This window comes from Sander vitreus, chromosome 5 (assembly GCF_031162955.1).
Source record: "Sander vitreus isolate 19-12246 chromosome 5, sanVit1, whole genome shotgun sequence".
NCBI lineage: Eukaryota > Metazoa > Chordata > Actinopteri > Perciformes > Percidae > Sander > Sander vitreus.
Genome location: NC_135859.1, coordinates 19275803 through 19298920, shown reverse-complemented (window position 1 = coordinate 19298920; position 23118 = coordinate 19275803). Strand labels below are relative to the sequence as shown.

At 39.2% G+C, this 23118-nt stretch overlaps 1 protein-coding gene across 1 annotated transcript in view; it reads right to left on the bottom strand.

The window, feature by feature from the left end:
- The window catches only part of frmd3 (FERM domain containing 3), a 55609-nt gene that overhangs the window by 15800 nt on the left and 16691 nt on the right, over positions 1-23118 (bottom strand). The window contains exons 4-12 of the mRNA XM_078249740.1: positions 21090-21171; positions 17055-17152; positions 11955-12078; positions 10501-10588; positions 7013-7101; positions 4845-4908; positions 4371-4406; positions 3738-3746; positions 1878-1966 (exon numbers count right to left, since the gene is read on the bottom strand). Of these exons, the coding sequence (XP_078105866.1) occupies positions 1878-1966; positions 3738-3746; positions 4371-4406; positions 4845-4908; positions 7013-7101; positions 10501-10588; positions 11955-12078; positions 17055-17152; positions 21090-21171 (679 nt within the window). The remainder of the gene's footprint in view (positions 1-1877; positions 1967-3737; positions 3747-4370; positions 4407-4844; positions 4909-7012; positions 7102-10500; positions 10589-11954; positions 12079-17054; positions 17153-21089; positions 21172-23118) is intronic.

Below are 23118 nucleotides of genomic sequence, written 5' to 3'. Positions count from 1 at the left end.
TCCACACCTTGATCACGCTGCCTCCTTTGCAGTTTGTTGTCAATTCTCCTACCAGGTCGTTGTTCTCTGCTGGATTTTGTTAGAAAGATCCTCATGGGAACTTTTGTGAGCCACAGACAGATATGAGTTTGCCTACACTCTTACAGTCTTGAAAGCCCTGAAAATGAGATCCATCAGTTGACAAAACAATTTCACCATAAGGTCCACTCAAGGACCATGCTGTTCGAGCGCTTCTGTTTGAATCACACACACTTCCTCAGCAGATGGACTTGGTTGTCCATAGAATTTCAGACTTTCAAATTTCTCGTCCTTGTTTGTAGGGCTGCAACTAAAGATTATTTTCATCATCGATTAATCTTAATTTTCATCTAATCGATTAATCAGTTCACTGTGAAAAGTGCCCATTACAGTTTCCCAGAGCTCAAATTGATGTCATTAAATGTCTTGTTTTGTCCATCCAACAATCTAAAACCCAAAAATATCAGCTTATTGTGAAGTTTATTGTGATGGAAGACAAGGAAAAGCAGTACATTTTCACATTTTATAAGCTATAAAAAGGAAATGTTCAGCATTTTTGCTTGAAAATTGACTTAAACGATTAAGTGATTATAAGAATTGTTGGCAATTAATTTAATGTTGATGAACTAATAGATAAATCAACAAATCATTAGTAAAGTTAATTGTCAACCTTGGAAACAGCATTTGACAAAACAATACTTCAGGGATCTGTCACTTTGTGATCTGATCTCTCAAGGAGAGAAGGAGGAATGGTGCTGGGAAACCTCCTCCGCTGTTGTATGACTATCAAGTGCAATAAACTGCTTTACTGATAGTCCCACTGAACCCTGACCGAATCAACAAGCTCATTAATTTTGTTTGCATACAACCTTGTCGCAACCATGACCACAGAAAAAGTTTAGTCTCCACTCTCTCACTTTCGCCTTCACCCCAAGCCTGTTTCCATTTCTGACATGCCAGCAGCGTCAATAGTCTCTGTGAATTCAGAGTGACGGCCTCGGAGCGATCAGCTGCTTCCCCAGTGAAGGACAGCAGCATATTATAGCAGAGCCACAGAGAGGCAGGAACATCATTATAAAACAGCAACAATGTGCTAAAAATCAAAGTGGGACATGAAGGAAAGCTAGTTTTAGCCACTTGTGAGTGTGAAACAGAAAAAAAGGACAAAGGAAAATTACAGAGGTATAAAACAAAATTAAAGAAGATTACATTTAAATATATTTAAAGGGGCTACATGTGACATTCAGAAGAATAATATAGCAGCAAACAACTATTTGCTATGTAAAGATGTAGTTGAGTACTGCCGTCCTTAACAGAGAATGAAGTCACGCTGCCTCTTTGTGTGTTGTAATCTGAGCTTCTCTGTTCTTTGTTTTGGTAGCCGGGCTGGCCACATGGTATGTTAGTGCATTTGAGTTCCACCCTATTAAACGATTGGCCCTCTCCGTTTCACCCTTTCGTTTTATTTGCCAATCCCAGCCTAAACTCTGAATGTGGTATATGGCATTTTTAAGAACTGTGAACAGTTACCAACTAGACCAGTGCCTGGTCAAAAATTGTAATATATGATAATTCTATGGTAAGTATCTTAGTATAGTTGTAGCCTTTTTTCCTACAAATATTGGTGGAAGGGACATTTTGGGATGGAACAATGCTTTACAGTCTCTAGTAGTATCTCTGAGTTCAAGAGCAGCTCAATAAATTTTCTGGATGTGTGTGTGTGTGTGTGTGTGTGTGTGTGTGTGTGTGTGTGTGTGTGTGTGTGTGTGTGTGTGTGTGTGTGTGTGTGTGTGTGTGTGTGTGTGTTGTGCATGCGTGCGTCCATGCGTGTGTGTGTGTGTGTGTGTGTGTAGACGCACTTGTAAAAGGCTTGGTTCTCCACCCCGCACTTCCATAAGTGCTTACATGCAGCAGGGGTCGATGTGTGAAATGTCAACACCAGCTTCTTCTGCACAGAAAAGGACAAAGACAGAGAGAGAGAGAGAGAGAGAGAGAGAGAGAGAGAGAGAGAGAGAGAGAGAGAGAGAGAGAGAGAGAGAGAGAGAGAGAAAGCGCGCGAGAAAGAGAGAGAGAGAGAAAAGGCGAGGATGAGAAATGAGATTACCAAAAAAACGAGTGAATTAGGACAAGAGAAGTGCTGAACACGATGAAGGGGAGCTGTGCAAAATGCTGACCCACAGACCCTCAGCCGCGAGCTTAGCAAGATGTAAGACAGATACAGTGATTTAGCCACAGTGTTCAGCAGTAAAAGGGCTTGTAGCTTGCAGAACATGGGTCTTTATTGACTAGGAGCAGAGACATATTCCTGTAAATGTTTAGTTTTCAGGCCTGTCTGTCTACTAATACGAGATACCAGATCAATGCTGATCAACAACAGGGGTGGAGGGTGAGTGAGAGAGGAAACACTGAGATCAATACCTTGGGAGTGCACTGATTTGTTTGTTCCCTTTCTTAAAGCCCCTTAGTCAGCCATATTGCTCAACCCCCTCAGTGTCCCACATCATATTGGGTAGTTCTGATTTACACACTATGCTGCAGTGGTTGTGTGTGTGTGTGTGTGTGTGTGTGTGTGTGTGTGTTCACAGGTGTGTAAAAGAACTGCATTTTTAAATGTTATTAACAAATTTTCTCTGGTCTCACTTTGGCTGACATGCAAAAAGTGCTTTTACAGCAGGACATGACATTTTATGCTGCTGATTTAACTGCTCCTAAACTACATGTACTATAGTACATGTAGTACACAGTATTACACAGTATTTTGGAGAAATAACTTATTCTGTTTCCAATACCTCAATCAATGGGATACACTTATTTTCTAGCTAGTTTTCAACTGCTATCCACTGGTGTACTGTTAAAACCATTTAAATTAACCACTGACATTTAATTTCTAAGATGGGACACCAATACCGTAGGTAACTAAAGAAACAGGAGCTTGGAGAAACTAGATAAACTGCATTTCAAGCAAGCAAGTAATAAAGCCATAAAAAGTTGCCATCAACTCAAAGTGGGACAGTTAAGTTAAATGTGTTCCAGGCTAAATAACAGAGGTGATGGCAAAGTGTGAAATCATGCGGTGACCCGTCACACAGTGGATGACTACACAATACATCAATACACAACTTCTAATCCTGATAAAATACAGTAAAACATGTAAATATATACATTATATACTCTCTCTCTCTCTCTCTCTCTCTCTCTCTCTCTCTCTCTCTCTCTCTCTCTCTCACGCACACACACACACACACACATTAAAAGACATACAAAATTAAGACATATTTTCTCAACACAATGTCTGACATTAAATACATGACAGAGTTATAGATTATGCATCATAATATTGCATAATCTAGACTTCTAGAGTTTACTGATAATGGAGCTATAAAGCTTATTCTGATAATGTGGCTATGGAGAGGGACAGGGATGTTAATTGAAATTTCAACCATAGAACTGAGTCTTTGGTAACACAAAGACTCAAAATAACCATTTGCACACATGAGCTAAAACATAATTAACTGAAAATAAATAAAGAAATATATTGATACATTGAATGCAGTTACATAGAAAACGTTTGTGATAAAGTGGCATGAAACAAAATGACAGATAATGACCATAGTAAGAGATGAAAAAGGTTCCTCCAATGAAAAAGTGAGGTGAGGGCAGGATTGAGAGGAGAGGCATCAAATTGTTTTGTGCTACAATTATTACTTGTATTTACTCACCAGTGATGACTATGTTTACACACAGAGAGAAGAGACAGAAACACAAAGATAAAACTACATCTTCAGCCATTCATGAATTGCCAAACAAACAGACAGACTGACAAAGTTAAGCAGAGATGAGAGAGCTGGTTTAAGCTTCTGCAATGAAAAGAATAGTTATGAGACTGATTGACTGATTTGTAGATTAAAGAGCAACCTGGCTCTATTTACAGTAATGACCATTTTTTTCAAGTGTTATCAAGTGTTCAGGGACCTATCAATACGGGTTAATATGTGAGTCAAACAGCAACACAAGACACAATCAGCTGTAGTTCTTGCAAAAAGTAAAGGCGATATGCACACATATGAGGTTTAATGCACCAGAACTGCTGCTCAGAATCTACCACAGCTCTGGACTGGATGACAAACATTGAGTGTATAGATGAAACATGTGTCCCAAATGCAAGAAACCTCTACTAGTTGTTACTTAACATGTTTTAAGCCAGTAGTTGCTGTCTGTTTCATAAATGTCACATCATTTATGTTTGTAAAAGATGTTGGCCGTGTCCTAACATGGATGTAGTGAAGGAGTCTCATATTTGGGCCACAGTTGACACATGGTGCGAGTGAGAAGGTTAGTCGTAACACACCCACCATCCTGTTACAGTGAATCCTGCCTGTTAAGGAGATCTGAAACAGTGACACACACATATGCAGTGTGTGTGATGGTGGACAGGATTACATAGACAAACAATACAGTTTTATAGCACATTTATCTGATGTAACCATTACACAGATGAGGAAAGAGCAAAAGGAAAGATATAGTAGAAGGAAGGAGGAAAAAGAAAAAAAAGGATGCACAGTACAATTGGGGGTCAACTAACACAAAACTGAATCTAAATGAACACAGAATGTGAATCCTACATCAAAGTCATGGTCTTTTTTTTCTTCCAGAAGTACTGAACTCCATGTATGTTAAAGGTTGGGCTCTAACAGGGCAGCATTATGATGATTATAAGACTACACAATTCATCATCATGATGGTGGGAACTACACAGCATTTTTTTGTCTTCATTTTTAGTCTTTAGAGGAGAAAGAGCATGCAGGAGCAACCCACACTGCACTCACCTCTTTCTGAATCCCGATGACGTAAAATGTTTTCCCTTCGAACTTCAGCTTGCTAACATCAGCCCTGCAAAGAACCATGATATTATGACTTAAAAATATCTACCTGATCAGATTTAGAAGATAGGCTTAATGATAAAAATAGATCCAACTTTTACACTGAGAAAAATAACTCTTCATGAGTACGATAAAAGGTGGTGCAGTAGGATTATTTTTTGATTTGTCAAAGCTGTGTTAAAGTCCTTTAAGTCACGACACACAGGATGTGAAATGTTGTGTTTTGTAAAATGTTGTTGTGTTTAGTCCACCGTAAGTAAAGGATCTAAATTCTTTTCCCACTCCTGCCTATAAACAATAGATACTAAAATGTTTAGATAGATAGATAGCTGGACTTTATTAATTCATTGAGTTTAACGTCTAATGTATGTTAAAACGCTAAATATTAATTAATTAATTAATTAATTAATTAATTAATTAAGGGATCGTTCAGTATTTATGGAATGGACCACTGGAGGAAAATAGGGGAGGGTCATGTCTTTTTATTCTTTGTTGAGGGGAGGGCCACCCAACGTTTTTTAGTCTGGGGGGGGGGAGTTGAAAGATACTACTACTTTACGTCTTTATTATCGTGTGCCTGTGAGCACCCACGGAGGAAAACAAAAATCGGCACCTATGATAGAGGAAGACAGATCTAATATACATGTTATAATTTATTTACAAGACAAGGGACAAGGGAGACGGGTATCTTTCTGCCCTGTCAGATGCTCTCCCTCTCCTCTGCCTGCTCTGTGGCCGGTCAGGGAGCTTGTTACGTTACGCCCGCAATTTCTTGTGGAGCATTATAACTTCGAAAAACCACAGGTTCTAGTTAATCTTATAATTGATATGTGTGTTGAGTTATTTAAACAAACGATCGGGGAAATAAACGTCTGTTGTCCGCGAGTCTCCTGAGAGAGCTTCAGCCAGCTCACAGCAAGTCTGTGAAGGTGGACAGGCCGGGCGGCAAGCCAGCGACCCCGGCAGGCACCCGCCGGCTGTCACGTTAGACTATGGAGCTTCAGAACTCCGACACAGTCGGACCAAATTTGCAATTAGCCATGAATTTTCGTAAAACAGCCCATATTTGAGCTCTACATAGTTGATTTCTCGCATAAAAAAATCTCAGAAGTGAATTTAGCGACAAACAAAAACAAAAAGTTTCCAGTTGTTGGCAGCGCTTTGCACACCAACACACTTTGAATTTCTGATTGGGCGGGCCAGCTGTCAATGCCTGGACGGACCAGGCCCGCCCACAGCTCCGCGCCTGGGTCCCGATGATTTGAAATTGTGCAAACGACAGCTTTTTCAAGGCATTTGAGAAGAAAGGAGTGGTAGCATGCAAGCTCCCAAATTGACGCTCGTCTCAGTTTTGGATAATGTTCAGCTTCGGCAGCTTTACCTATGCTAAAATATACAATGACTGAGGAAGTCCATAGCAACCAGTGTTGAATTTGTTATTACCCAGTGTGCTTTGCTGAATGGTCTCAATGTTTTATTGTTTTATTTCATGTGAATACTAGTTTACTAGAGGAGTAACTTAGTATTTGAAGTAATGCAGGAAGTGTGCATTTAGTTTCCATGCTTATTGTGTTTCCACAACTATGTTAGTGAGTAAATGTACTGAAATGGCCACCATAATAGTGAAGCGTGATGTGTAAGATGAGAAAGCAGAGGTTAAGTCATGTATGCCATGGTTGTAAAAAAAACAGTGGCTATCTGTACATCTTTGCCAAGTTCAAACCAGTACAAAAGGCATCAATACATTGTTAGGGAGGGTCATGCCTTTTTCCCAATCATTTTGGAGGGTCATAGAAAAATGTATGCTGGCAAAGGGAGGGTCAAGTCCATTTTGACTAAAGATCCCAAAACTCCTCCGGTGGCCCCTTTAATAAAAAACCCTAATAATCATAATCGTACAGTAACGGATTTGTTTAGCGTGCAAGGGAACAAAGCTCTGCCACGTCAACTCAAGTCAAATATAAATGTACTATCATTTTAAACTGGTCCTATTAAATATTTTATTCAGCTCCATTTGAGATAAAACAAAGAGTGACTGTGTTGTTCGACAGAGGCTATACATTTAATTTCAATGGTTACAGATTTATTATCAAGAATTATGAACAAATGTGTACCATTTTAGGAGGTGGATTCTCTTGTTTCCCTGGAAGACCACAAACCCTGTGGCTGTGAACCCGAGAAAGGCTGTGGAGCCTGTGAAATCCTGCAAACACACACACACATACAGGTGGATTAACAGCGGGGAGGCAAGTGGGCCAATCATCTCAATGGTAGTGGCACCTACACAAAATCCAACTAGTCCTCCAAACAATACGACCATATAGGTTGTTTATTCCTACCCTCTAATACGACCCATAGGCGCCTTTTAATAAACTAGCCCCTCTAGCGGTGGCAGGAGATATGTCACACAGGAGAGTTTTCCATCCTCATACATAAACATAACAGTCGCCATTTTAAACACGTCGTTAACACTGTGTTAACGGTTGCAGTTTGGTTATGTTCAGGCATAAAACCTACTTGGTTAGGTTAAGGCAACAAAATTACTAATTTGTTAAGCTTAGAAAAAGATCTTGGTTTAAAATCAGTAAATTTGTCATGTTACTTCACTTCAGGTTACACATGTAACGCAGAATGTGACGTAGTTCCTTAGAATTAAAAAAAAGTCACTGTTTACTCTAAATTTTAAACAGGACACAAACCCCGGTGTCCTGGGTGAAAGTCTTGTGTTTGTTTGTACTTTGTCACCTTACTTCCTGTTGTGCTCCCATCATACGGACACCAGGCTACCGCCCAACAATAAAACCTAAATATGGGTCGCAATTGCTGCTTGAACAAAGACATTATAAGGTCTCACAAAAACACTTGTTTGTGTCCAACTTCAACACCCTAATTTGCAGTAACTAGCATCAAGAACAAGGCACAGAAATACAGGTTTGATATAGTGAGGCAAAATGAAACCAATAACAACCCCAGAGTAAGAGCAGAACACAATATGTTCCTGTCACTCTCTCCCATCGGTTTTTATCATCTGTAGACCTTTCCTCTGCTGGTGTGCCTCTCTGTATCGCTCTGTAAATCACTCCCTGTCCTTCTGTGTTCCCAACAGTTTCTCTGATTCGTGATCTTCACAGATCTGCATGTGCGTAATGCTACAGTCCCAGCAATAACCGCCATTTCCAGCAAACTTAAATTAAAAACAAGAGCGGAGCAGATAAAGGGGATCTTGTTAATCTGCTTAACATGCTTTGATACGCCATTGGAGGGTGTCTCTATTTCACACTGACTGGACAGAGGATGAACGGAAATGAACAGAGCGGTCGAGACTGAGCAGATAGCAAGATATAAAATATTACTTTTCTTTATAAGATTTAGTCTGTTCCATCTTCTAATATTGTACAATAGAAACATGAAGAGAAGAGTACAAGCAGTCGCACTATAACACTAGCAAGCAAGATGCACAATTAAGTGTCAAATAAACCACGTTACGTGGCTGGGTTAGCTCAGTGGTTAGAGCAGGTGCACATATACTGAGAGGTTTATGCCTCGACGCAGAGGTCCAGGGTTTGAATCCGACCTGTGATGATTTCCTGCATGTCTTCCCCCTTTCTCACCTAGCTGTCCTGTCAAAATTAAATGTACAATATGCAACTTTCTGCCACTAGGGGTCTCTCAACCAAAACAATGGATTGTAAACACAGACATTTGATGACGTTGGGAAGTTGCGTGGAATTATTGGAGTTGTTGTTTTTATTGTTAAACACATCGCTGGTTAGAATGCATCTGTTCACAGGCGAGAGCTCCCATTCAAGTTTATTCACGTTACGTTTAGTAACATTTATTCATGTCATTCTAAGAAAATAGCTGCATTGTCCCCAACATAATTACGTTTTTATTGATTTGATCTGTATTGGTAGCTAGCTGACCAGTTAGCTAGTGAGCCAGCAAGCTAACATTAGCCAGTAGTGCAGCAGCAGAACATCTCCAAGCTGCCCAGAACGATCTCCCCCTTCACGTTTCTGTAATCTTAACTATTCATTTTGGTGCTTAACCCACCTTTTGTCGGGTTAATTTAGCTAACTGTAAAGACAGCTAAACGTGAAGGGGGGAGAAATTCGGCAGGGAGGAGATTTTTGGCACGAACACCAGTAGCGCTAACGGAGACGCAGCTAACATTGTGGATGGCTGCTGTTGTGACTGGGTGCCTGGCTCTGATATGGCCTGTTTCCTGACGCTTCATTAAACTGCCGTTAGCATCTGGCACTGAAGTTGAGTGCTGGCCAGATAAGGATTGCTGTAATATTGGGTGGCTGTTGGCTGGCTAGGGGCTAACGGTAACTAGCTATATTGTTATATATTGTCAGCACATATCCCAAATGAAGTGTCTTTGCGCCGGGGGGAGTGAGGCAGACAGACCGGGGTGTGCTAGCTAGCTGGCTAAATTAGCATTAGATTAGCCGTCTATCTATACAGCTAACGTTAACGTTACTAGTGAACTTATTCGTGGGTTAGCCCGGCGCTGCTTTTATCCGTGCTCAAAACAATCATACTAAAAATAACTTTATGAGCATGTTGAACGATGTCGTAACCCTATAATGTTAGCATTGTTAGCATTAGCATTAGCATTAACGTTAGCTACTTGTCAACCAACACATTGTTTTAACGTTAAGCTTGATCGATATTGATATGTATCAATAAATAAGGTTTCTGTTGTATTACTGTGTTGCAAAGTGGCATGTAGTTAATCACAAAATGATGCATTGTGGCAGAAAAAGCAGTATTACAGTTACAAGTATTTTTTACTGTGACATTGTATGATTTGCAATTACTCCTGAACATATCATCTGGGTGCCGTGTTTTGACGGAAGTTACGAGTAACTAGAGGGTGAAAGGTTATATGACGCCACTGACAGGCGACTAAATGAAACGTGACGTGTCTGAAAATAAAATAACAGATTTCTCTGGGTTTGCCATTTGGTGGAAACATTTGGGATAGTGTAAGAACACAACTAAAAAAATATATAACATAGGTATGGTTGTTTTTAGACATTTTAATGCAGAAATGTTACATATTGTACCTTTAAAGGCGGAAAAGCCCAAAAAAAAAATTCTTTAAAAAACAATGAACCACAGTATTAATAGTATGACAATGATGAGTCAATGATATGTACTTGCTGAAGCGATGATGTTCTCTGAGCAATCAATGAGAATATTAATTTCGGAAAGTGATGATTTCCGTGCAGACCTGATTTCATTTGTTTTCCAAGATAGTTTTGACAGGTTCAAATGTAAACTCTCTCTACTATAAGAGCCACTGTTTAAAGATTATGTATTTCTATGTCGTACAATACATACACACATATATATATATATATATATATACACAGAGAGACGGAGAGTGAACAATTTGTGACAAAGGTGGACACATGAGGTGGAGGCCCTCTAAGACAGTAATATATGTTTCTGTTAATTATGATCAACAATACTTTGGTATGGAGAATAAATTGTGCCAATATTACTGTAAGAAAGATATTTGCAGGAGTCTTTTCATAACAACAGCACCAGGCATCACAGCTAAACTAGATTGACTCTCCACTAATGTTACCTTGCATGGGTGGGGGTCAACTCCATACGTCTCAAGGCTGTGAGCCTTTTGGAGCATGTTCAACTCTGCAAATGCAGCACACTGGCCCCTAAAAGAGAGGAGAGGTGGGGTGGGAGAGGAGAGGACACATTGAAGACACATTTTGCATTGTTCCTGTTTCTCAGCGTCCATCCTTTAGAGAAAGTGAGAGGAGATGCCAATGTGCGTGAGATGGATATTGTTGTGATATTCTGTTTCATCATTAATATTTTGCAGAAACAGACATATTAACAGAGCCAGAGTGTTCAGAGGGAAGCTTTATTTACTCATTTGTGCTGCAAAGTCAAAAAAGTGAGTGATGTACACTGATACTCATCCTGACACCAGACAAATAAATCAACAATATAATTGTACACAAATACTGTACACCTGTCTGTATGCACACAGAGTAAAATGTTAAACCGATTAAAGAACTGCTTGAAAATACAACTCACAGACACACAGTGCACCCCATCCCATTTGTAAATCACCTGAAGTGTCTTTCTACGGCTCAGTAGTAATCTACATGCTGTTAATCCTGTCCATCAGACCCATCGCGGCAGACCGAGGGCATTTGGCGTCATCTGCCTCTGTGCTGTGGGAAATGAAGGATTTGTCTTTGATGTTTCTATAATTGCTGTAAGCGTGACGGTCACAAACCCAACAACATCAATCAGGAGCTGCAGCGATGATACAAATAAACCCAAGGGAGGGGTATTATGTATAGATTATACTGTCTTTATGTGATCTTAAGATTCAGGAATGTATTCTGTCCGTGCAGAGAAGACTAAGACTAAGAATGTGGCGGTGTATTGGTAACATAATTAATTTAAACGTATTCATCTTCACAATTATATTTATGCAGCAACCTCTGCATGCATTAATCTCCTCTTCTTTTAATTCAGCTGTTTCCTCGTATTGTATTTTATTCAACGTCTACCTTCTCTCCTCAAACAAGAGAACATGCCAGGGTTTATAGATATTTATTGTGTCTTCAGTTTTCAGGGGACCCAAAAGCATGGCCTCTGATCACGTAAGTTCCGCGCATTTTACTCCATTCATTCTGTAAGGTTGATTTTCATCAAAATGTAAATTAAGTAGTAGAAAGGTGTCCAAACGAAGATTGAAATAAATAATTCATGATTATTCCTCTGCAAATTAATTTCAGTTTCTATTTACTTTCAACTGAAATATCATCTGCAATGCTACCGGCACAAATCTCTAGGTATCATCAAATTTTGCCTCAAGCCCGAACAACAGAAAGTGCTTTATTGTCTGCACTAGAAAATTGTCTCAGCAGCCTGTTTTAAAAAGACAGATCACAGGAGTGAGCATCCATGCCTGTCATCGAAATCAAACAGTAAACTGATGTTTGCTCCAGGCAACAAACAACCCCACCAAGCACACACAAACCCATGCACACACATCTGTTTTACCTGAGCTCGTTCTTGTGTATTTCCATAATCTTCCTCTCCAGTTTGAGGGACTGTTTAGGGAACAGCTTGAAGTCTCTGATGTAGTCTGACGGGTGCTCCTCTGGGTCGTAGTCCCCGAGCTCAGCTGAAGACAGAGGGTGATATCAGTGTGACAACGGTCTAAAAAAAACAGGTCCAACTGTTTAGAACATGTGTATGCAATATCAGTTTTAACGATTCAACTTTTTTAACCGATAGCAATTCAACATGCTCCTATAACATTGCAATCTATACCATACCATTTTCGAAAATAATTTGCTTTATGGTGGAGAGTTAAAAAGATTGATTCCACTTTGCTGTCTGTACGGTAAATATGAAGCTGGAGCAAGCAGTCGGTCATCTTAGCTTAGCCTAAAGACTTGAAACTGGAAAACAGCTAGCCTGGCTCTGTCTGAAGGTAACAAAATCTGCTTACAAACACCTCTAAAGCTCAATAATTAACACATTGTTTCTCGTTTGTTTAATGCGTACAAAAACTGAAATGTAAAAACATTTTACGTTAAATGCCAGACTAATTTTTGTTCGGGAGCAGTACCTTCCTGGAGTCTCCAGTGGTTGCCCGGTGACAGCTTAGAGACAGAAAATAGCCTGGCACATAAAATAATCTTTGTTTTTTGTACGGATTACACAAAAGAAATATAGCATGTTTTTTTTAACCTTTGGTCAGAGCCAAAGGTCAGCTGTTTCCCCCTGCTTCCAGTCTTAATGCTATGCTAACTAGCTGTTTGGAGTAGCCTTGTATTTACGAACAGATGCGAGCGAGTGGTATCAATAAGCAAGAGAATAAGCATATTTCCCAAAGTGTCAAACTATTCCTTTAAAATCATACAATTTGTGTCATCAGCAAATTAGCTGGTTGCTTAAACCCAGACGAAAGCTGCATAATATTATGCAGCTTTTTTTTTATTTCCACAGGAGAATATACTCATAAGCACCTGATGACCCTTTTAGATAAACATTCCCCTTATTGAATCCAGTAAAAAGCCCTAACAGACAACTTTCCCCTTTAAAAGCATTCTTAATCATGAGTCCTAATAAAGGTTAAGTCAGAAATTAAACTCCATGCCTGGAGTTTAATTAAACAGTAATCCTCAACCTATTCTCCAGCTCTGTAATCAACACCCTGACAAAGTGGGACAGGGACCTGCCCGCGTTAATCAGAGCAGCCAATGATACGCTGCAGACACACTGCAGAGATAACTCAGCCAGTCACACTCTGCTCTCTGGGGATAAGAGCCAATCACAGAGTGTTTGCACAGTTCAGAGATTTGTGTATCAGCCAGAGGGGTTCATTTATATGACACAGCTCAGCTACTTCCACTCTCAATCCATATTAAAGCAAGTGGCTCCGCACTGTGATTCAACATTAACCCTTGTGTTGGCTTCCCTTCAATCTTGAAAAAAACACTTTTTTTTCTGACATTTGTGACGCCTTTTTTTTCACAATTTGTTTTTGCTTTTTCCAAAGTTTTAAATTTTAAAATTTTTCTTCTAAACATTTTCAGCGCTTATTTCTACGTCCAATATTTTCTGATATAAAACTAAAATTTTAAATGGGCCAATGTGACCCGAAGTCAACACTTACTGCTAATTAACTGAAGAAAAAGTATTTCTTATTCCTTAGTCCATATAGCCTACATCTTGCTGTGTTTTAAAATGTAGGATAAGAACACCGGTCTGATGACTAAATGTAGCCAAGTAATGAGGTAAAGACCAGACAAATGGAAATCTTCCTTTAGACAAAGCATAGTTATGACATACAGTAAGTCTTAACTAAGTAGAGATATAACATTAAACATCACTAAATCAAAACATGTTGCACCACACAAACTAGTCCTTACTTAGAAATGAGTTGCTACTAAACAATTACACGCAGTAACTGGTAGATGTAACTGTGTAACTGTGAAGCTAACTGAACCAACCGACAATGCTAACATTAGCCTCTTAATAACATTTCACAAAATTAACACAACATAGCCTACCTCAATTACAAAAAAAAATACTCTAAAATTGTCAGAGTAAATAACTAAATACAGGGCTCTAGAGTGCGCACATGCAACCAAAATTTGTAAGGGTACGACTAAGATTTTTCCTAGGTCGCAACGGTGCACCTAACGTCCTCGCATCCGCTGCCTCTCCACGAACAAAGCAACGTTGTTTATATCGATATGGTTTAATGTTGCGTTACATGACCCATTCCTTCTGTAAAGCTGTGCCTGTGTTTGGATCGCTCCTCTTACTCACCGCACAGCCCGCCCCCATTCACTCACACACGGCTCCCCTGCAACATGCAGACAGACACAGCGCCGCTGCTGACATTTGTCTACAGTTTTAATTGTTATTAACACAGCTATATATTGTTAAGTATGAGAGGGAAACCTGTATTGGTACCAGTGTTTCCGCTGGTAACTCTCTGTTATTGCGGCCGCCACAGCTAAAAACAGATTAGAAGTTATTAAATGCAACTAACTTCAGTTGGTTGAGTAATAGAGTGAGATGGAGCCTGCTGGACCTGGGCGAGAGATGTGACCCATGGCCAGAATATCATAGTTCATAAAAATGCAGCGCAGTGACGATACAGACATTTCATAGCTTACACAAGACGTGTGTAACACCGCTGACCCGCCAAAGCGCATTCGACCCGTGCTGGACCCATTCATAATGAGTCAGCCGTCACTCTGTGAGTAGCATACGCTTCAGTCCATCGCACTTCCCTCTCCCTCTGTTTTATTTATTTATTTTTATTTTTTTAAGATTTCGGCCTTTATTTTGATAGGAAAGCTGAAGACATGAAAGGGGAGAGAGAGGGGGGAATTACATGCAGGAGAGGGCCACAGGTCGGAGTCGAACCTCTATATATACCAACTGAGCTATCCGGGCGTCCTCTCTCTCTTTTAATCAGTCTGTTATTGTTGTTGAAAACAAGTGAACATCTTTCGTTACTGTATTAGAGCTACACTTATGTCAACAACCAGTCAAGAAACCAATATGTTAACAAGTAAACAGTGACAGACATATCCTCTTCTTTCATTTCTAATCTGTTCCTTCTGTCTTATCCTTTAAGATAAAACAAAACCCTGATGCTAATTTCATGACTTCGAAATGCAAATTAGTCACATTAAACAACATCCAAAATGTCCAAAAACAGACAGAGGCCAGACAGCTAATAAGTTGGTATATGACAAATATACAAGAAAAACAAAAAAATAGGCATCACTGCATACTTTATCATGTAAGATAATAGGGATCCTATTAAAAGTGGCTACTGTCTAAATACAATGACCTGATGGCGGAAGGAATAAAAGATTTGAAGTAATGATTACTGTATACTGTATGTACTGTACTGCTTTCATTTTATTTTCACATATTTGTGGGCATGTGCTCATCTTTAGCCTAGCCTACATTTAGGCAACATCTACATATTTATTTAATTTATCACAGCCAATGAATGCAGAAAGTTAAATTGGTTAGAATATAGCTAGCATATAAATATAATGCAATAATTTAGTTTAGGCTATGCATAATACCTAGACCTGCCAACATGCTTATTGTTAGAAGAAAACAAAACAATCTTTAGACCTATAGACCACTACTGACCTCAATCACGCTGGCTCCCTCAGAATCAACTGCCCTGCCAATCTCCTCCCAGGTAACAATTTTTGGTTCCCAGAACGTTCTAGGAAGAACGTCCCCCCCCCCGTCCACTACCCCCTTTACTCGTGCTGTGGCAAAAATATCAGACATAATCAAGGGGATTTCTAAAATGTAATTTACTGACTTGTCCAACTACATACATGTAGGCATATGAGCAGTGAGCACTAAATTCAAATGTCTCAATTCAAAATTTCTATCAATTCAAAAAGCCAAAATCAATACTATATATTGCAGCATTGTGGGTAGGTTAAATCTGTATTTTCCGACTTTATTTCACGGGCCCTGAAAGCAACTCCTCTGGTCAAAAACTTTCAAAAGCATCAAGGGAAAGCTAAAACTGCTTAAGCATCACAGCTAACGACAATAAAAGGACCTACAATGAATAAGTATCTATCAATATTAGATTTAAGAATATGGATTTATTGCACAATCTATATATATATATATATATATATATATATATATATGTTATATATCCTAAGCTATTTATTTCAGATAACTTTCTGAATGTGTTGCAGCTGTATATTTTCAAAACTGGTAAAGGAAACCCTGTCTTTGCATTTTCTTTTAATCACAATCTGTGTTAATAAAAGAGCAACATTTAGCCCACTTGGTAAAAAAATACAGAGCTATATATTGTGTATCCCCATTCAGCGTTAAATTTGGGTGCACCTAAATTTTGTGCTGGTGCACCTAAATAAAAAAGTTAGGTGCACCAGTGCAACCAAGGTAAAAAGTTAGTCTGGAGCCCTGAAATAGTGTTGCTTGGATTAGCATAGGCTAATCAGATATTTACCAATCATTCTAAAGTGCATAATACCAGCTAACTCTGAAACACATAGGTATCCATGTATGCATACAGTATATAAAGAAAACAAAATAATACATTTACGAGGGATAAGCAGGTTAGTTTAATATGATGGTGAGAACTCACTGTTTTGAAACTAAAATAACAGTATTTAAAACTGTGATGGCAGCATGATGAATCTGCCACAGGCCGTCACTCATGTCATGTATACACGATTATACCTGTCTTATTGTATTTTAGCTGTTTTTATTTTCCATTCTCTTTAACATATGTTTTTAATTGTTTTTAGTTGTTCTTTAATGTTTTATGTAAAGCCCTTTGAATTACCTTGCTGCTGAAATGTATTATATAAATAAACTTGCAATGCCTTACATCAACCACTGTAAACTACACAATTTCATGTTTGTACTTTGTTCAAAGTAGTGAAAAAGTACCAATTCTAGGGGGAAAACAGGAAAACCCTGCTCAAATCCATGTGTACATTTTAAAAATAAAATATAATAATTGTCAGTAGGAATTCAACTGTAACATGCTGAATCCCCAGTAGATTCACTGTCACTAAATGTAAACTAAATCCACTTGTTGTCACTAGGCCTCACCTTGTATGACGCAGGCTCCCAGATATGCAGCTTCAGCAAATGGACAGAGGAGACGACCATGGTAGATATCTCTCTTCAACTGGAGGTACAAGAGATACCTGAACACACAGACACAACACAAACACAGTTAAAAAAGAAAGAAAAACTGACAATGCTACTTAACCTAAATGTGCTTTACATTTCTTACTTAAATTGAAAGTTTATTTGGTCTACAGTAAGGCAATGCATGGCTGCAAAATGTCCGCACTGCTGAGGAAATATGTAGAAGATCTCATGTGTATGTGCGCCATTGGTTATCCTGTCTGCATCAAAGCGTTTAGTGTTTATATTGTTAAATGAGCCTTAATGGAAACACGCTGACTTATTGGGACTTTAGCTTATTCACCGTATCCCCCAGAGCTAGATAAGTCCATACATACCCTTCTCATCTCCGTGCATGTCAAATTCTGTCTGACGTCCCCACCGCTAGCCTCGCCTAGTACAGATCCTGGAGGTAACCGGCTCCATCTAGCCTACTGCTCCCAATAAGTGACAAAATAACGCCAACATTTTCCTATTTACATGTTGTGATTTGTAGTCACCGCGTGTACAAATAACAAGGTCACATGAGACACAGCCATATTCTAACCGTATACATACTGGGAACTATATTCTCAGAAGGCGAAGCACTGCTACTTCTGCTACTTGGGCGGAGGGATTTGCTCGCAGGACCTGAGAAGCCCCGTGGTGAGGAGCAGAGAGTTCACCTGGAGTTCACTCAGAGTTGGAGTAATATCACTCCGCCCAAGTAGCAGAGGTAGCAGTGCTTCGCCTTCTGAGAATTAGTTCCCAGTATGTATAAGCTAAAGTCTCAATAAGTCGGCGTGTTCCTTTAATGATGCGATGTTAGACACAGTAATTGATACTGTTGTCTCATCACCATAACTTCATGTTATCTTGCCAAATATTATATTTCCAGATGGTTAATGGTAAAAATCATAAAACCAAAACAGTCTCAGTCCTTGATTCCATAATGTATAGCTGTGTTACTATGGTAATTAGAGAGAGCATTGCTATGGTAACAGCTATCATACTGCAGCGACTGTAGTTACTATGGAAACGCCTACAATAGAGGCAAGTTTAGGCATGCTGCTGACATGCTGATTTGTCTCGTGGTACCAAGGAGACAAAACTGACAGTGGTGCTGAAACTATGAGGACATCTGTACCAGAGGAGACTCACACAACAGTCAACTGACTCATTAAACTTGTTTTCTGACTCAAGCAACAGAAGGAAACCATGAAAGATTGAATGGAGTGAAAAGCCTGCTGCTGTAGCTTAATAGTTTTATTTATAGAGTATGTCTGCAGCCACATGGAGGTTCTTTAAACTGGCCTAAAAAACACAGCTATCTTTATTTACATGACCTTCTCTGAGGTGTTTAATTTAATCCTCTTCTTTTTTCTTCTTTGTTGCATGCAGAGTTCCTCATCTCTCTGTCTTCTCATCTTCTATTTCCTTCCCTGAACTCTTGTTTCGATCTTACAGTCACAGTATATTTTACACTCTTCTTGTTTTATGTAACAGGAAGTCTTTCATCTCTAACTCCTCTGTGTTTCTGCTTTAATCAATTAATACAGTATATAACGAATCAGCTGTAATAATATCAAAATGCTAAGTTTCATAAAATGTATTCCATCTTCTCTAATTTTAACCCTTTTCTGTCCCTGCACCTTACTATGAAAAAAGAAACGCTCATCTTTTCTCCCTCTCTCCTTCTGTCTCTTCTTCTCCCACTCTCTGGTTTAATTATTTCCATTCTCAGTTACTGCATGAGGTTTAATTTGTGTAGGTCAGCAGTGCTTTGACTACACATCATGGGATCACAGAGCAGGTTACATCCATGCAGAACACTTTTACCGCTGGGATAGTGCTCACCTTTATCAAAACAGAAGCTATATATACTTTATTGTTAATATGTCAGTGTCAATTTTGGACGATTCTATAAAACCTTGGCTGACATTCAATGCTGACATTTAAAAATAACCTTTCTACAATATTTGTGCATGGAAACTACGGTAGAAAAAAGTCAAAGCCTTTATTGTCATATGCACAGTTAAAAACAAGTTTCCCTGTACAATGAAATTCTTACTTTGCCTTCCACTCTGAATGCCATTTACAAGGAAACAAAATTAAATAAAGAACACTATTTCCAAGTATACTATATATAATATACAGAGTAATAGAGAAGTAGTTGTTGTATGTTAGGAGCCCTTTCACTTTCTGCCACAATACATAAAAAGTACACTACTCTCTGTGTTGGCATTAATACAGAATAACATGATATGGATGTGATTACTGTTATAAGACTGGGGGGAAAAGTTGAGGAGGAAAACAGCAGTCTTCAAATAACATCCTGCAAACTGGAGCACACAACATTAGCATACTAGTTTTTGGGGATTTTGACAATGAAAAAAAATCCATCCCAAAAAAGCTTGATATTGAGCACTTCATTGAATTTTATCACTGACTGCAGTTCCTTCTGAACTTTCCAAACTCAGCAGAAATGTATTGTAATGGTTGAGGAGAGAGTTAAGGACTCTGAGATTAGGTTGATTTTCTTTAAGACAAGCTAATGAAAGTAAATGGACGCATACAAATGGAGTCCTTTCAAATTGTTTAAAGTGCCCATATTATGAAAAAAACACTTTTTTCTGGGATTTGGGGTGTTCTTTTGTGTCTCTGGTGTTTCCACACACATACAAACTTTGAAAAAAATCCATCCATGCTGTTTTGAGTGAGATACGGTTTCTGAATGTGTCCTGCCTTCAGTCTCTGGGTGAGCTGTTCAAAATCAGCACGGCTTGTGACGTCACAAGCCGAAACGAGCTGGCTAACCGCAACCGTTAGCTCGTAGCGTTAGCATTAGCGTTAGCATTAGCGTTAGCATGACAAGACAATTCAAGGAAGGAGGAAGCTAAGAAACAGAGAGGAAAGAAGATGGAAGTTTAATGACATTGATGATGTACAAAAACACTTTAAGGTAATAAAAGTTGAGCCAATATGAGTTGAGAGATGTGGAGATACACCTGAGGGAGCACAGTGGGCTATGATAACACGAGGAGGAAGGCGGACAGAGAGATGCCAACAGAAGGGAGGGAGGAGATACATTAGGGATGAAATTCCTTCAAAAAGTTCTTCAAAACAGGTTTTTATGTTTTCAAGATTATTTTTTTAGGCCTTTATTAGACAGGACAACTGCAGACAGGAAATGAGGGCGAGAGGGGGAACGACATGCAGCAAAGGGCCGCAGATTGGAATCGAGCCCGCTACCACTGGACTGAGCCCTTGTACATGGGGCGCATGCTCAACCAGGGGAGCTACCCAGGCGCCCTGTGGTTGTTTTAATAAAGTGCATAAATGCATCCGCAGTGCAATGTATCACAAAGCGGCTGTTCCTGAAAGAAGGTGTAAGGTGATAGCCAGCAGCCATGTTAAGCTGTAACACTCATCACACACTGGAAAATACATTGTTGGATGAATGAAAAAGTAAGACAACTTTTCTATAGCATATTCACATTAAATCACTGTAAGCACGCATTGCCAACATTATAACCACCAAGTAAACTGCTGTAAATCCTGAATCTATTTAGGAAGAATCTATTTTCTAAAGGCTAAAGAAAGAGAAGCAAATAGATCCCTGTAATTTGGTGAAAATTAGACAATCCTACAATAGGAATTGTGGTGGCAAAGGTTTGATTTTTTTTTTTAATGACAACATAACATGACTGTTTCAAAAGATAAGTCGCTGCTGTGGCTCTCATCTACATACATGTTATTTTTGTTCTTTCAACAGGTCTTGGATAGTGTTTGAACCATTCCTTAATGAGCTACCATCAAACTATTACATTTTTGCTAAGATGGTAGTTGTCATAAAGCTGCTCTCGAACAAGGAAAAGAGAGAGATGCATGTCTTGTTTTTTTTACACTTTCTCCATTCCTCCCTTCTTACTCCATCATAAACATAAACCATCCATTGTGTGTGTTAGTTTTTACCTGGTGAGCTCCTCCTTGATTTTCATAGGCTCGTGAGGATAAAACTTGACCCGGAAACACATTGTGTACGGCTGCTGGGCTGCTGGAGACAAGAGAAGAAAGTTAAGATGAGAGAATAAATTAGAGAAGAATAAAGTGAGTTAAATGATAGAGTAAAGACAGAAGTTTGAGAAAGCAGAAGAGAAAGATGAGAGAAGAAAAGTAGATGGTTTTAATTAGGAGAGGAGATGAAAGAGGAGAAGAGAGAGTTAAATGAATGAGTGCAAGACAGAAGGGGAGCAGAGCAATGAGGATTAAAACTGAGGAGAAAAAAAAGTTGGAGACGAAAAATACTGATTAGTCATTTGATAATTACAGTAATTACTCATATCACACACACACACACACACACACACACACACACACACCCACACACATGTATAAAGTTTCTTTTTCTTTGATCTGAGTCCTAAAGCACTTAATTTTTGACTCTGTGTGTGTGTGTGTGTGTGTGTGTGTGAGTGTAGTTACTGCGGGAGAGAATGTTGAATGATATTTAAATATGCTTGGTAACATACATACACAAACTTATGTACGTTCACACACACGCACACGAGCACACACACGGACACAGGGACACACACTGACACACACACGGACACACACACACGCACACACACACACACACACACACAAACAGACACAGAGTCAGTGATGTGGGGCTCTGATCAAACGGCAGCAGTAGCTTAGACTTCCTCCTGGGGTCTCCCTGATCTCACAAAATGGCATATAAACACACACTAACATGCAAAGTTTAGTCATTGAAGTTTGCATGATGTGCAGACACAAATATCGATACATCATTCACCATTTACAGTGTAGTTTTGTTGTATGAATCATGTACCGCTAAAACGCTTACTAAGTCTTACAAATTCTTATATGTCGGTACAGTGGAAGAAAAAAACACCATAGGGAACAAGGGAGTAACAACTGGACAGTTTTGGGGATTAGATGCTAAATGATTTGATCAGCTATAGGCAGTGATTCTAATGTGGGCATCAACCATAAACTTAGAAACAGAGAAGAAAAAAGGGAAATGGCAGAAGAGGAGGAAGAAAGTGAGTATCATCTAACATGGGGCCAGAAATCTTTACAGAGTGCCTTTACCACTCTGTCTTTAATGGCGCGATCCTCTGCGGTATTATCTAGCTATGAAAAACAGCACACATCTACATAATACATGCTGAGCAATATGAAAGATGCAATCCTCCCACCCGCGCCCAAAGAATTTGAGCTGCTTTTTGCTCAAGCTTAAGGGACCAAGATACTTAAAAAAAATCGTTTCAGAGGAAAGTGAATTGGCACATAATATGCACGCACATAATATGCACACACACAACGTGACGCATATGCATGTAAACTGAGACGCAAATAAATCACAAGCCACACATCCTGTTTTGAGAGTAAATGCTGCCACAGGGAGAACTGATGTGTCAGTACGACTCAGATCTTTTCACCACTCGTCCTACATCCTTTTCTCTCATCTCTTTTTTTTTCTTACACTCTTTGTCAGCCTCTCTAATCTCAAACTGTCTCTCCAATCTCCTCTTTTTTCTGTCTTTTTCTCCCTAATCAGACTTCTTCCTTTAGCTATATTATCTATCACTGTCTCCTCTCTCCCCCCTCTGTATTAGCCCCCCACACATTTCCTCTTTATCACTCTTTTCCCCCCTTTTTCTCTCTTCCTCCATGTCCATCTCTCATTATAGTTTTGACTGGTCTCCTCATCCTTCCCCCCCCTGCCCTCTTGCACATGTTGTGATGAAGCAGAACACACCGCTAATAGCTCCTTTATTAATTTATAGTGGGACAGAAAGAACAGGACAGTCATTAAAAGGGTGGGTAAACTTCAGACACGGTTTTTCTGATCGCACAGGTAATTAGCCAACGAATATCACACTGAGAAATTCTGCAGCAAGGTGTCAGTTTCAAATGTAAATATCCAAATTTTGTGTCCATTCCATCAGTCCATTAGATTAAAAGACCAGGA